Here is a 16,540-nt window from a genome sequence, read left to right as displayed (position 1 = left end):
GAGCTGCTTCCACTGTTGCAGTAGAATTGTAAGACTCGATTCTGCTGGCAAACATTACAGTGAGCTGTTGTAGAAGCAGTAATTTAAGACATTAATGAAAAGCTTCCCTCAGGGTTAATTTACAGACTAATTATGTTCTCTGTCCACGCTCCATGTCTGGATCTCTCTGTTTGGTCCATATCTCTCTCTCTCTCTCTCCTGCAGTGTGTGTGTGTGTGTGTGTGTGTGTGTGTGTGTGTGTGTGTGTGTGTGTGTGTGTGTGTGTGTGTGTGTGTGTGTGTGTGTGTGTGTGTGTGTGTGTGTGTGTGTGTGTGTGTGTGTGTGTGTGTGTGTAGGAGGTTGATGCCAGGTTATAGTTTTCAAGGGCATGTTAAATTAGCTTCTGGTTTTTGGCAGGCGCTGCAGTGAAGGATTAAGGAGTAGTTACTCCTCCAAAGACCTTTCACTCACTCACCTGCACACAACAACTAACCTACTATACAAGACAAGCCAGACCATGTGTCTCTTTTGTGGTGGCTTTTAACTCATTTAGCATTTTTTTTTTCATTTTGTTGCTTGTCATTGTGGTCGTTCCGCTTCCAATTTGAGGTACTTGTTTATATTTAGTTGCTTGGTGGTTGTTTCATTTCTCATTATAGTCATCGAGCATATTTTTTTTTTAGTCTCTCTGCATCTTGTTTGGTCTTTTCATTTTGAACCTCTTTTGAATATTTTACATTTGGGTTGGGCAATGTCTTCTGATTGGCATATGGCAAACGTGCTGTTGGTACGTCATGTCAGCTGTAAACAATTAACTTGATGCCTGGAAAATCATGATGCTGGGCTCAACATCATGCTAACTGTCATCCAGCAGCGATTGACTCAACCCTATTTTTCATCTTCTTGTGGTCATTTTCCATCTCTTTTTGTGGTTGTTTTGTTTTATTGCTGTATACAGAGGCTCTGGTCCAGCTCCTTGATCCTAATAAGCCAATTACAGTAAAGTATTCAAACCGCTCCACTGTTGGCACAATTTATTGTGCTGTAGATTTATATTTTAATTAATAAAATTGCCATTTCTGCTCATCGATATAAACTTGATTCATAAAGAGTTGGAAACAACCCAAATTGTGGTCAGGTTTTTCCTGTTTGCTTTAATTTTCCTTGGCATGTTTCTAGAATTTGACTTAACTTGAGTCCATCGGTGGAAAAATTGATTGGGCAGTTTAGAAGTAAGTTCCCACGCTTCACACTACATGTCAAGACAAAAACCAAACAACTTGGTCCAAAGAGCTCTCTACTTACCTCTGTTGTAAAAGTGTGACCTGGCAAAGGTATGAAATCATCTCCAAAGCTTTGAGTGTCTCTAGGAGCCTCATTAATGGTGAAATGGAAGATATTAGGCCAAACTCAATAAACGCACAAGAAGGGCTTTGGTTAGGAAGGTGACCAAGAACCCAGTGGTCACCACTTTGAGTAAAAGGCACAGGAAAGACCACTTGTGAGTTTTGCAAACAGCTTCCGTATGGGGGTAAAGATCCTCTGGTCTGGTAACTCCAAACACTGTGTCTGGCCAACACCAGTCACTGCTCATCACCTGGCTAACACCATCCCTTTGGTGAACCATGGTGGTGGCAGCGTCATGCTATGGGGCTGCCTCTTATTGGAGGGAGACCGGTCTGAAGGTCAGGGCTTCAGACTAACTTTTCCACTTGTCAGAGGCTTTGTGTTCGGGGTGGTACATCAGTCCCTGCAGCATTTGTATTTCTTTCTGTCGTTTGTGCTACTTTAAAGTTTCCAACTTAAAACTGCGACGACCCCGGAAAGAAGTTCAGAGTTGCCTTCAATGGACGGACCACTTCAGAGACACAGCATAGCATTCCCCTCGTACCGCAACCATGGCTCCTGTGTTAGCCATTGTGGTTGAAAGCAGTACTTATTTCTCACTGCCGCCTGCAGTTGTGTCTGAGAAGGAACCTTCCTGTTCTCCATCTCTCTTAAGACGCCTCTTCTCTCTCCTCATTTTGTTTTTTCAAATAATCAGCCGTGGACCATTTTATCTTTGGAACACACTAACAGTCAAAATACTACTTTCATCCACAAATGTAAAAGTAATACATGTGCCGGACGTGCAGTAAAACGGACTAGTGATCGTTATGCACTTGAAATTTTGACCTTTTTGGTCACAGTCTGAGAGCAGGGCGACTTTTCACTGTTTAGCACGATAATGACCTGAAGCACAGAGCCAGAAAAAGGTTGCAGTAGCTGTGGGACTGTTCTCTTGAAAGACGTTGAGTGGCTGAACCAGACTTAACCTCCATAGAACATCTGTGGATAGACATGAAAATGCTTCTTATCCAAATCTAATGGGGTTTGAGAGGATTTGACAGGAAGAATGGGATAAACTGTCCAAATCCAGGTGTGCAAAGCTGCCAGAGATTCAAATCTCTTAACTGCTGCCAGAGGAGGTTCTAAAGAGTTCAGAATTTAGGGTCTGAATACTTGAGTAAGTCAGAGATTTCATTTTTTTTTTAAATGTCTAAAAATATGTTTCTACTTTTGAATATTGTAGCTGGCTAGTGTTTCAACTAAAAAGGGTTCTTAATGCTTGATGATGCCGCATTTCCACCTTCTGACACTACCCTGACTCTGTTTGAGCCATTTGTAAACATGAACACTGCTCATGAATGCTCACTGTTTTCCCACATTACTTGGTGGTGTTGTTTAAGGACACACTCTTGAAAGAGATGTTTGCCGATTGCAAAATGAAGGAAGAAAAAGGGCAAGGGCCTGTGTGTGTGTGTGTGTGTGTGTGTGTGTGTGTGTGTGTGTGTGTGTGTGTGTGTGTTTCTGTGTTTCTGTGTGTGTGTGTGTGTGTGTGTTTCTGTGTTTCTGTGTGTGTGTGTGTGTGTTTCTGTGTTTCTGTGTGTGTGTGTGTGTGTGTGTGTCTTCTCCAGGGAGTATTACAGACTTCAGTTTGCAGTGATAGGAAATGTGAACTTGCTCCCCTGATGAAGTTGATTCACAGAAATCGGGCCTGTTATGTTGTTGCTCAACCACGCAGACATCTGCTGCGTGTTTTTCTTCTCTTAGCCCTCCACAGACACATATGGCTCCTCAAAGATGCTCTTAGACAGAAACTCATTCACATTCTCACAGAACATTCCTCTCAATGAGTCATGAGCTCATCGACACACACACACACACACACACACACACACACACACACACACACACACACACACACACACACACACACACACACACATACCCATACACACAACCACAAAAGCAGCCACATCTCGTAGAGTCAGCACCAAACAAAAGACACACGGGTGAAGGTGGAGCCTTTAATGACCTTGAACAGCTCAAGAGCCAGATATTTCCCTCAGGAGCTGGTGGAGACCAAAGAAAAGCTAAAAGAGGAGAGTGAATATTGGCCTCGCCATCATCTGATGGACAGAAACTTGGCTCCAGATGAAGGTTGATGTTGCTTTGTAACTGCTAGATGTGTAAATAAGCAACTTTTTGCTACCTAACAATGGAACTATATGTTAGAATTGTGTTAACAACACGTGTCCGTTGCCCCCAAGTGGCCCAAAAACATCTGTTATTGAGGTTTAAGGTCCTTTTAGTGTGTAGGTGTGGAGCTTTAAGTTATATATTATAGATAGTTTGTCTAGTTCATGATATGAGTTGCAGATGTTTAACATCAGATTTTCACCTGACCGATGGTTTCTCACGTTTCTCGTTCTTGGCTGAAATTAAAAAAAGAAAACAACTTACAAGATTTCTCGTGATTAAGTAACTGAAAGCTCCAGAACAACTCGACTGCACTTGGTTTGTCACCTGCTATTTCCAAGAATTTAACACGTTGCAGCCTCTGCAGCACTACTTCATTACTAATCAGCATTGCCATGATGAGTTTTTTTTTTTTTACTCTGTATTTCTCTGTATAAGTGTGTACATCTTTCCTCTTAGCTGATTGAACTTTATCTTTCTACACATGTCAGCTCAACGAAAACCTGGATGTTTTTTAACCCAAATTTTAAGAAGCAGAAATACAATTCTGTGACCATCCTGCACAAAAATTCTGCCGTGACAGCAATTTGGCTCGAGTTTGCTTTTCGTCAGTTCCTCATTCACGGACTCAGATCGCACTAAATGAGTCACATCCCTTTCATCTGTGCATCACAGTGTATTTTCATTGATAATACTCGACACTGTGGTTAAAACAGAGAGCGTTTGGACCTATGGGCTTCATTCACAACACTGTCAAGCTGAGGAAATTGGGCAGGGGGGGGTTAATCTATTCTTTTGATGTCTGTGTGTTCCTGTCTGTTTTTATGTGTGTGTGTAGGATTAACATAGACATTCCTCAGGCTCATTCACTGTCACATAAACTCAAACTCATCCGGTGCACAAAGCCCAGGAATCTGTCCTCCTTGCTTTTTTCTCCTGCTCCTTATCCGTCTTTCTCTCTCCTGGCTGGCCCAACACCGTCTTTCACTGTCCCGTCAGTTTCCTTTTGTTGCTTCTGTTCTCTCACGCTACCCTCTTGCTTTTCTTCTTCTCTGATGCATGTGTTCGTCCCGTAAGGTCTGTTGCTGATCCAACTGTAGCTTGTTAGCCTCCTTGGCTTCCACTGTGAGCTGTGGTTGTTTGGGAGAAAGGGCAATTCACAATTTAATTGCCAGAAGAGTAAATATCGTGGTTTTAAGGAACTAGTAATTTCTCGAAAGTAAAAATATTTTGGTTCATCGTGAAAATGAATAAGAAGCTGTGTCAAGATCTGATATTTTTTTTACACATGGTGGAGCAGTAATCAGCTGAAGAGCCAGATGTTTCCCTTTGCTGCTTTTGGTGGAGACTCAAAACAGAGCTTGTGTAACTGCTGGATGTGTAAATTACATCTTTAATTGATTTGTCCATTTTCACAAAAATAATCAGCATCCATTTAGCTAATTAATGAATTACTGGACTGAGTAATTTTTCAGCTGAGATTAGATTGTTCCAGTTTTATAAAGCCTTGGAGACTCTTCTTAAGTAAACAAATATTGACACCTGTCAATATTTATCACCAACTTAATTCTGTGTTTTTTTTTAATATCTTCTCTTTCTTGCAAATGTGAAAATATTGCATTAAAATTCTCTGGTTCAAGGTGGATACAGATTTAGCACTGCAACTTATCATTTATCCATATTTTAATTACCCCATTCATGGATTCATATTAAAGGTAAAAAAAACAACTTATAGAATCTTTGGTTGTATAATGCAATAACGCAAATGCCCACATTAAACAAGGTCTAACGTGATGTTGCCTGAAATGTTCCACTTGATAAATGACTTAAATAGTTGGTTGGTTGCTGAGGAGAGTGTCATGATGACCTCCGTGCACATGTAGCTAACACACAGTATGACACACATTCTCCTTGTCAAACTTTCAATTAGAGTTGCTGAATCTCTTTTCTCATGGTGTTCAGATGTTGCGCGTGCAGGCTTCATTTCTGAGGTGATTTCCGGCCCAGCACGCCACAGGGCTGTCCACATGGCTGACCCAGTCATCCATCCGTGTGTGTGGGTCTCTGTGTGTGACTACGCCAGTGGCATTGTTGGCGCTCGTTTGTATGTTGGGGCTCGGAAGGCCATGCGATGCTATATCTGTCACATATGATTAGTTGGAGCGTACACTACCGTTCAAAAGTTTGGGGTCACCCAGACAATTTTGTGTTTTCCATGAAAACTCACACTTTTATTTATCAAATGAGTTGCAAAATGAATAGAAAATATAGTCAAGACATTGACAAGGTTAGAAATAATGATTTTTATTTGAAATATTAATTTTGTTCTTCAAACTTTGCTTTCGTCAAAGAATGCTCCATTTGCAGCAATTACAGCATTGCAGACCTTTGGCATTCTAGCTGTTAATTTGTTGAGGTAATCTGTAGAAATTTCACCCCACGCTTCCTGAAGCACCTCCCACAAGTTGGATTGGCTTGATGGGCACTTCTTGCGTACCATACGGTCAAGCTGCTCCCACACCAGCTCAATGGGGTTGAGATCTGGTGACTGCGCTGGCCACTCCATTACAGACAGCATACCAGCTGCCTGCTTCTTCCCTAAATAGTTCTTGCATAATTTGGAGGTGTGCTTTGGGTCATTGTCCTGTTGTAGGAGGAAATTGGCTCCAATCAAGCGCTGTCCACAGGGTATGGCATGGCGTTGCAAAATGGAGTGATAGCCTTCCTTATTTAAAATCCCTTTTACCTTGTACAAATCTCCCACTTTACCAGCACCAAAGCAGCCCCAGACCATCACATTACCTCCACCATGCTTGACAGATGGCGTCAGGCACTCTTCCAGCATCTTTTCACCTGTTCTGCGTCTCACAAATGTTCTTCTGTGTGATCCAAACACCTCGAACTTTGATTCGTCTGTCCATAACACTTTTTTCCAATCTTCCTCTGTCCAATGTCTGTGTTCTTTTGCCCATATCAATCTTTTCTTTTTATTGGCCAGTCTCAGATATGGCTTTTTCTTTGCCACTCTGCCTAGAAGGCCAGCATCCCGGAGTCGCCTCTTCACTGTAGACGTTGACACTGGCGTTTTGCGGGTACCATTTAAAGAAGCTGCCAGTTGAGGACCTGTGAGACTCTAATATACTTGTCTTCTTGCTGAGTTGTGCACCGGGGCCTCCCACTTCTCTTTCTACTCTGGTTAGAGCCCGTTTGTGCTGTTCTCTGAAGGGAGTAGTACACACTGTTGTAGGAAATTTTCAGTTTCTTCACAATTTCTCGCATGGAATAGCCTTCATTTCTAAGAACAAGAATAGACTGGCGAGTTTCACATGAAAGTTCTCTTTTTCTGGCCATTTTGAGAGTATAATTGAACCCACAAATGTGATGCTCCAGATACTCAACTAGCTCAAAGGAAGGCCAGTTTTATAGCTTCTCTCACCAGCAAAACAGTTTTCAGCTGTGCTAACATAATTGCACAAGGGTTTTCAAGCGTTTTCTAATCATCCATTAGTCTTCTAAGGCGATTAGCAAACACAATGTACCATTAGAACACTGGAGTGATAGTTGCTGGAAATGGGCCTCTATACACCTATGTAGATATTTCATTAAAAAACAGACGTTTCCACCTAGAATAGTCATTTACCACATTAACAATGTATAGAGTGTATTTCTGATTAATTTAATGTTATCTTCATTGAAAAAAACTGTGCTTTTCTTTGAAAAATAAGGAAATTTCTAAGTGACCCCAAACTTTTGAACGGTAGTGTATATGTCCGGTATTGTGCACCCGAGTATGTGTGCACGCCATTGTTCTTCTGTCCATCTGAGTTTCAGGATCACCTGCATGGGACGGGACTTTAAATGGTGGCAATAGAAATCATCTCCATATGAATTCTGATTCTCAGTGTATGTTCTTAGTGCATAAAAGTTACAGAGGGTTTCATGTGTGGTTTACAGTTCACACAGTAAAGGTCACAAGCCTCCGACTCTTGGTGTCGGGAGTTCACACTAAGTGCCTCAGGTCAAAGAGCCACCAGGAAAATGCTCACATCTCATTTAACATTCTTCAAATACACAGTCGGCCCTGGTGGGGTCGACCTTGGAGCTCGGCCATGGGAGCTCCCATCATGCATCCTTCCTACGATTCACTGAATTTTCTTTCACAAAGGGTGGCCCCAGTTTCAGCACAAAGGATTCACACACACACAAACATATATACAAACACTGTTAAAGATCAGAGGATTGGTCAATTGACTGATCGTAAAGTACTTTTGTTTCTACGGAATTTCCGGAGAATATTGTCTAATTTGTCGGACTCTTGTCTTCATTGTGTTTTTCAGGCCTCCAGCCCCAAGCTGACGACTCAGTGCTCTGATATCCAAGAAGTCCGTCGATGCAACCGACTGGAGATGCCCGACAACTTAAACACATTTGTTTTAAAGGTACGTAAAAACAATGCAAAGAATTCTAACAGCATTGATTCTGGAGGATCGTGTTTCGTAAGACTTTGCAGTGAAGAAAGATCGAAACCTGGTGAATTTTAAATTGCATCATTGTCTCTGCAGGTTAATCCAGGTAGTCTGATATTTGAGACCGACAACGACCAGCAGGTCAGCTCCTGGACCACAGAGCTGAAAGAATGTATCAGCAACAGGTGAGAAACACAAAGATACCTAATAATGAACATCGATATTAGAGTCCAGTCTGTTTCAAGCTACATACACAGACACACACAGACACACACAGACAGTACGCAGCAGCCTGAGTGGTGCTCATCCCTCTCTCCTTACGCAGCTTTTTCCATGAGATTCTGAGCGGAAATATTTAACACTTGGACTTGTTGGCTGCTTTCAGTGTTTGTGGGTGTGCTGGATGTGTTTACTTGTGCTGAGGTATGTGTTTGCAAATGCAAGTGAGAATATTTGCAGTGTATGAGTATATGTGAACAAACATTTACTTGAATGTGCGTGTGCCCACGTCTATTCGTCGGTTCCTGTGCTTTACAATTTGCAGTTTGCTCTCGAGTCACTTTGTCCACTCATCCTTCCGCTTTAGGTTTCTATACAGATTTGAATAGAATAATTTATCGAACTCATCAGTCAAATAAAATTTGAACACGGTCCCTTACAATGCATCTGGTGTGTACACTAATCTGTTAGGGCTTGAAAGAAGTAAAGTGTATTTGACTTTCTAAGTTAAACATATTAGAATAAAGAAAGTAGGTGAATAGTCCTGCACACTGTCTGCCCCTATAGGCAGTTCTTATGACACAGATGTTTTTTCAATGTTTTATTTTTCTGGTAAGTTTGGTTTCAATTATCTATTTGATGATATAAAAGTGGGGTGAAATGTCACGATGGAAACCTGGAACTGACTTGTGATTGGTCAACGTGACCTCATTAGGCCCGCCTTTCAGTATGCATAAACATGATGATCAATGAGCTCCTCAAATACAAAAACACGATACCGAGCTCTAACACTCGTAAACATTTTGAAGAAATACGTGAATATTACAGATATTAGATTCACATTATACAACAGGGCCCTCTACAGACATCACATAAGAACTTTCAGCTCCAGATTGCAGTGTGTAGTCTGTAGTCTTTTTTTATAATCTCCATCAAGCTGACAATCAGCCTGACAAATACTCCATCAGTAATATTATGATTAAAAAATCATTATCAAAATATCACTATAGGCTTGATGATCTACTGCTGTGAAATGTATTCCTTCAGGAAACATTACTGAAGAATTTGATTCATCTTTAAATTCAGGAAATCACAGAAACGGGAAAACAAGCAGAGACGAAGTCATGAGAGAAGTTCAAATTCAGAAATACATTTAGTTTGATTACTCAAAGGAATACTCAGTACTGTAATACAAATGAAAGTAATACTTTATATTTCTCTCTGTTCGTGTTGAACGTGTGTGTGTGTGTCTCTGTGTGTGTGTGTGTGTGCGAGTGTGTGTGTGTGTTGCTCTGTGAAAGGAAATGTGTGGGAGGTCTAAGACTCAAGAGAATCTCAGGACCTTTCTCATTTCTGCAGATGTCTGGAACACACACACACACACACACACACACACACACACACACACACACACACACACACACACACAGATCAGGGTCAGAGTTCACTCTTGAATTTACTGTGTTTATTCAGATACCTCACAAACCATGTTCATGTGAAAACAACATGGAATCATTATACAGGCAGCTTCTTGGTGTTTCTCGGCCGACGTGTTCACTTTTTGAACAAGGGATTTTGTTGGAGATTTAAATGTAGATGAGTACAAGTGTCCTTTTTGCCCATGAATCTAAATCTACCCTAACTCGTCTGTCACTCGTCATCTTTTACTCAAACATACTGGATTCAGAGGAAAGACAGCAATGTAAAACATGCTTGTCTGCATATCTTAGCTGTTTACATCGCAGCTACATGTCCGTTCTTCACCTCAAAAGAGGTTTGCACAACACCAGACTACTTCCTTTCCAGAGAAGTCAAGCCTTTTCCAAAGAAAACATGGTAACAAGTCACAGCAGGAAAAGCCCACGTGTAAATAATAAACTTGATGATGGGTGAATTCCAGCGAGTTGCTTCCGCATGAGGGTCAGAGCCATCGCTGATGTTATTAGTAACACCTGTTTCTGCAAAGGGAAAAAGACCTATTGTCTGAGCGTGTGCGATATTCTCCCCATTCGTATGATTCATCGAGCTCAAAGTACAAGAGAGGGACGAGGGCACGGTTGGATGCTGGCGCGTCACCATTTGGAACGTGTAGAAACACGCTCTGCCCTCAGATGTGGTTGGATGTGGTAGGTGGAGTTTGTTCCAAAACCTTCACTCTAATCCTCTAAACATCGCTGACTGGCAGAGATGTCCTCACCTTGTTGGAGTGAAATGATTCTCACAGAGATAGAAGAAGAGAAACACACAGACTCGCACAGAGAAAAGGAGAAAGGAGTCTTGTCTTCCTGTTATTCAGAACGCTGCAAACTCTAGTCAGCATTTTAGCAGGATTTGCTCCGGCTTACCTTCCCCTTCTCATCTGTGTATGTGCACGCACACGCTCACAAAACCACAAATGCATGTGTGCACAAAAAACGCAGACATACAGACTGTGTGTGTGTGTGCTTGCGTGTGCGTGTGCTTGTTTGTGCGTGTGTGTGTGTAAGAGCTGTGAAACAGAAAAAACATTGCATCTGAACTGGTAAACTGGACTCACTTCCTGTCTGTGCTCGGTGTCTTTACTTCAACCTGCTGTTTCCTCCCCGATCACCATGTTCACTAACCTCACACACACACACACACACACACACACACACACACACACACACACACACACACACACACACACACACACACACACACACACACGCCATCATCATCATCATTTAAGCGATTTTTTTATTGCAGAACACATAATAGCATAATTCAAGCATAATAATAATATAATGACTTATAATAGTTTTTATAATACACATTTTACTTAAGTAACATTTTCAGTTGCTGTCAAAGACCTGAACACGTGCTCTACCGCACCCAGTCTTTTTCTCGCTCCACCCATCTGTGTAGCTCCTTCTTATAAAACATCAATAAATCACTGACACATTTATTTTTGAGACGCTGGTGTAATTACAGTAACGTAAATAACATTTCTGTCTCAGCTCCTCTGTATTTTGATGTAAAATATGATGATGAAATTGCCATGTCTTCCTCCTCAGGTGGTCCACAGTGGGTCAGTGCATGTGTGAGTGTAATCTGAGTCTGGTCTTCTCCCTCAGGTCGGGCAGCGTGGATCTGGAGCCCCTCCCTTCCCCAGCTGACAGCTCCGTTCCAGCCAATCGCAGAGGAAGCTCGGCGTCTGCAAGTCAAAGTGAGTGAAGAGACGAGGACACTGATCAGACCTGTCCTCTAACTCAGGGTGTAGCTGTGTGTGCTGTGTCCCATGATGTGTCCCCTCTGGTCTGGGATGAAGTTTTGACAAACAACCTCTGGGTCTTATCTTTATTGTGTAGCTATTAAACTTTACAATCAGACGGTCCGACTTCATACCATCACATCGTGTACCCATCAGATACTGACCCCGTTATGTGCACAGCTTCCTCGTGCAGTGAAAGATTATTACTGATATTTTTTTTCATTTTGTTTTTAACTCCAAATTAAGCAGTTTAGATCAAGTGGATAATCTTTTTGTTTACACCCTGTCGAAACCTCTGAACTTTCTTCGTCAGTTCCCCAGTTGATCTTAAACTGTTGTTGCGATGTTGCCGTGCTCCCAGCAACTGACTCAGCAGAGCTCATACCTCCACCACAGCTCAACAGTCCCCTTAAATTATTAATAATAAACTTTATTTGTATAGCACCTTTCTAACAAGAAATGCAGCTCAAAGTGCTTTAAATACAATAAAGATACAGATAAAAACATGTTAAAATGATATTGAAATAAGAAGAGAAGAGACAGCTACATATTGTGGCAGTTACAGGTTTCTAGTCCTATTTGTAATAAAAAAGTTGAAAAACACTCAATTTCGCAATGTTAAAGAAAGAGAACATCTAATCCTGGATCCACCTCCTGATCTGGATCTGCACCAAAATGTACTGGGTTCTTTTCCTGACCTTTACCACATCCTTCCTTCAGTGTTCATGGTAATATGTCCAGTACTTTTAGTGTAATCCTGCTAACAGATAAATAAACAAACAAATGCAGATAAACACATGACATCCTTTGCAGAGGTAATAAAAAACACGGCTGATGATCAAACCCATGAAAATAGATCCCATGTTTTTATCTTGTAAACTAGAATAAAGGCATTATAGTTAATTCTCATTTTTGGCCACTTGGGGGCAGCAGAGTAAGTATCAATGATATGGTGAATGGGTGAACCAACACCTTTCACATCTCACTCCTTCAGTTGTTCGTCCAGCTTCATGATCAGGAGAATGAAACCGTCTTGTTCGTCTGTTCATTCCTCCAGTGGCCCCCACCTTCACCCTGCCGGAGCAGGTCGTCCAGAAGACGGATCACTTCCTCTTCTCCTACCCATGGTTCCACGGGCCCATCTCTCGCGTCAAGGCAGCCCACCTGGTCCAGAGCTCTGGACCGGAGGGACACGGCGTCTTTCTGGTACGACAGAGCGAGACGCGGCGGGGAGACTACGTCCTCACGTTCAACTACCAGGGAAAAGCAAAGGTACGTCTCGCAGCGTCTGATCAAACACAACAAACAGGTTTTCAGTAGCAGGTCATTTCACGTCCTCGTGATTATATGAATGAATGTTTTTTTAGGAACCTGCATTGTTCGTCTTTTAAATGAGGAAACACTGTGTGTGCGCACACACACACACACACACACACACACACACACAGCACATGTGAAAGATCATAAACACTGAGAAAAAGAAGAAAACTTCCCCTCTCGCTCAGACTGTTAAAACTCGGTGTCTCTCTGTCTCTGCAGCACCTGCGCCTCTCGCTGACAGAATGGGGTCAGTGCAGGGTGCAGCACCTGCGCTTCCCCTCTGTCATGGACATGCTCAGTCACTTCCGCCTCTTCCCCATCCCTCTGGAGTGTGGAGCCGCAGGTGCCGTCACGCTGTCCAGCTTCGTGGTGGCGGGCTCCAGCCCTCCGTCACAGGGTGAGACTCCCCCGCTGCACATTCATATCGTACAAAACAATGTTGATGCATCTAGTACGGTTTGGATATCCACCACCATTTGATGACATTTGAGGAGGTTCTGAGTTTTTGGGCGATGCTCTCACTAACCAGCTCATTCCCTCTCCCTCAGGTTCGCTCTCAGGCGCCGTCCTGGTCCCGTTCTCCCTCCATCGCTGGAGCTCTGAGCCCAGCTTGGCTCACTGCAGCCTGGCTCGCAGCTGCAGTCAGGCTCCTTCCTCCTGCTCCACCACCAGCTCCGCTACCACTCCCAGCTCCGTTTCCCAGCAGGGGACCCACCCCTCCATTCGCGCCAACCCCGTCCCCAACCCTCTCCTGACGGCCCCCGCTCCTCTGCGCCGGAGCGAGTCGGTGGGGAGGCGGCCTCTGCTGCGTCACGCCGCCCCGCACACTCCCATCATCCCTCAGCGGGACTCGGACTATGAGCTGGAGCCTGAGCGGGGCCGCAAGCGGGCAATAGACAACCAGTACATGTTGCTGTGATCTGCTTAGTCGCATACCTGCATCACCTCGGAAAGACAGAAGTCACCTGTGAAGCCCACACGCACACACAAACAATCACACACACACTCACACATTTGTCACCCCCCCCACCCAGCTTCAGCTTCAGGGGGGTGTCAGACAGGATTTCAGGAGACTCATGAACTTGAGCGAACAAGTCTGATAAATGCATAGCACTGTGTACGTGGAAACACACACACACACTCCCTACGTCTGAGCTGCGTGTGTGTTCAACAGTGTCAGACCAACACTGCCTCCCCCCCGAGTGTCCACAGTGAATGTATTTTTTGGGAGTTTTATTACAGTGTTGACAATGCCGATGATTATTCTTGTTGTATTGATGTTGAGGGTCTGTGTGAGTGAGCGAGAGCCACATGTGTAGCTGTCCTCGAGCCCGGAAAACTAGTTTCAAATACTTCTATTCAACCTCTGTGGCACTTAACCTCGAACTGCCTGCAGTTGGATAAATCAAGTGCTCCTTTAAAATATTTAAAAGACATTTACTCTTGACACAAAGTTCCCAGTGTGGAGCAAACTCCCTTCTTCTTTTTTACAAACAAAAAGCACTCTATAGGTTAGAGTGTCATCACACTCGATAGATATTCCTCCTCTTACACATTATTATATATTGAAGTGCACGTCGCTTTCAGTGCACTTTGGAAACAATGTGTATTTTTTTCTATACACAGATTTCGTTTTTGTAGAAAAATTAAAAAGTAAAAAGGGGAAAAACTTGGTTAAAGTCAGTCGGGAAGCTTTTTTTTTTCTAGAATCTAACGAGCGCCGCTTCCACTCCTTCAAACCTTCGCTGAAGAAATGACAGAACCACAGCAACGATTTAGGATTTCAGTTTCCATCAGAACCAAAGCTGTGGGAACTCCTGGCTGTTTGTGGTGCTGTCGGTGTGTGTGTGTGTGTGTGTGTATGTGAGATGTGTGAACGTTTATCAGCAAGTTCTCGCTGATCTCAGTGTGGTACAGTATTCACCTTAGAGCATGTGCAAATTTGTGTTTTTTTACAAAATCAACTTCAGGTCATTTCTGCAATAACACGTGAGAATGGATTTAATGACGCGTGATACAAAGTCATCTTTCCTCACAATTTACTTCAAAGTCACACAATGTTTTTTTTGCTACTAAATGAATGCATTTTTTTTTAAATATACATTTTCACAGTTTTTAATTATTATATATGTATATACATGTGTATATGTGTTCATTTAGTAGCACAAAATTTGCATTGTGACTTCAAACTAAGAACTTCCTAAAATGAGACTCAGCGAGGTGATTCTATTTTGACACAAAGAAAAAACAAAGGTGTGAAATCGACATAAACTTGAAAGGCTTCACTCCAAAGAGCGTGGGGGGGGGGCAGCACAGACCTTTAAGAGCCAAAGTGCTGGAAATGTTTAACATGTTTAAAACTTTCTAGTTTTGTAGAGGTTTGATAATCTTTAAGGGTTTTTTAAAAGTGGGCGAGGCTGAAATCACACACGTGCCTTTAGTGAATGTTAAGATTTATTTTCATACAGCAACAGGGAAAAAAACTCCAAATTCTGGGATTAGTAATAGTTGATATTGTCCAACTCTACTTTTTACACTCACAGCATTAATTCTTCTTTGTGTCTGTCTGTTTTCTGTCACCTCAGCAGCCGGTAGAGAATCCCCAGGGAGGGACTGTGGAAATAATGTGTTTTGAACAGCACTTCTGTGTTTTTCATCAGAGGCTTAATGAGGAAGGTTTGGTTTCAGTCTGCGAAGTTGTGAACATGTCCAGATGTGACGTGTGACACACAGATGATCACGTGTCGGCCTTTGTTCTCTTGTTTCTTGAAGTAGATTTTATGACCAATCCATCACTTCCAGTAACTCGCTTTAAAGGTTTAAACCACCAGTTTTAAGCTGCACTGATTAGAATAGATAAACAGCACATCACTCAACTCGGGTGAGAACTTTATTGTCACAAGCTGATTAATATTAGAATTTTATTATCAAGGCTTTTCTACAGGGAAGAAAAAACACAAAACATATTTTTAAAGTCATCTGGTTTCCAGTTAGTTTGTTAAAGGAGACGAGTTTTCAGTTTCTCTTTCCTCTCGTCTATTATTTAGTTTTTTTTTGTGGATGTTAAAGATCTGCAGGGGGCAGCTAGCGCCTCCACTTTCTGTCTGAGCCCCACCGGAGCGGCAGTGTAAAAATGGAATTAAAAAGCTCAGTGAAGGAGACCAAAACCGATCCGAACCCAGATGTGAATGAAAAGATCCGTGTGAAGCCTCGTTGTGTCAGTGCTGCTCCACCTTTAGAAGCCTTTTGATATTTCTCCTAAAACAGAAACCAGAATCTCAAAGAACCAGAAATCACATGTTCATACAGTAAATCTGATTTTCCCAAAGATGAAATGTCCTTTCAGTAACTGAACCTTCTTTCGGAAACATTGTGCTACGACGCGTGTGTTTGTTTCTAACGTTGCTTTAACACTAACTTAAGCAGCTGATTTTAAATGTGCCCTCAGTGAACCTGTGTGGTTTAAACCACTGTCTGTCACTCTGCTTTCTCTCTAGTCACCTGGTTAAGAGAAATGCATGAACGTGATGTGATTACTTCTCGTTACTCAATAACTCAGCTTTTTTCTACCAAAGGAACATTTGTACAATGGTTGTGTTGTTCTCTTCAACGTGTCATCGTGCTCACGACCGACATCTGTCAAGTGTTAATAAGGGGAACAAAAACAAAGACGTTTTTTTGGCAAAAGTACGGTTGGTCTTCCTGCATTTAGACGCCCGAGTCGAGCCGAGAAAGTAACAGTATTAAGTTTTAATTATTTTATTTCTAAGGAGAAGGACTGTGCCTTTGCCAGAAAGCAGCT

General features: G+C 42.4%; 1 protein-coding gene across 4 annotated transcripts in view; it reads left to right on the top strand.

The window, feature by feature from the left end:
- The window catches only part of sh2b3 (SH2B adaptor protein 3), a 48,159-nt gene extending 32,473 nt beyond the window's left edge, over positions 1-15,686 (top strand). For 3 of the 4 annotated variants that reach the window (XM_034597022.1, XM_034597024.1, XM_034597023.1), the window contains exons 3-8: positions 7,839-7,940; positions 8,064-8,152; positions 11,282-11,373; positions 12,476-12,690; positions 12,958-13,135; positions 13,287-15,464. In XM_034597022.1, coding sequence (XP_034452913.1) covers positions 7,839-7,940; positions 8,064-8,152; positions 11,282-11,373; positions 12,476-12,690; positions 12,958-13,135; positions 13,287-13,657 — 1,047 coding nt within the window. In that variant the 3' untranslated portion in view covers positions 13,658-15,464. Of the gene's footprint in view, positions 1-7,838; positions 7,941-8,063; positions 8,153-11,281; positions 11,374-12,475; positions 12,691-12,957; positions 13,136-13,286; positions 15,556-15,594 lie in introns of those variants that run through there. The other variant, XR_004615079.1, reaches the window with a different exon arrangement.
- The last annotated feature ends 854 nt before the right edge of the window (positions 15,687-16,540 follow it).

This window comes from Hippoglossus hippoglossus, chromosome 9 (genome assembly GCF_009819705.1).
Source record: "Hippoglossus hippoglossus isolate fHipHip1 chromosome 9, fHipHip1.pri, whole genome shotgun sequence".
NCBI lineage: Eukaryota > Metazoa > Chordata > Actinopteri > Pleuronectiformes > Pleuronectidae > Hippoglossus > Hippoglossus hippoglossus.
Note: the sequence above shows the minus strand (reverse complement) of the source record. Positions and strands in the feature narration are given on the sequence as shown.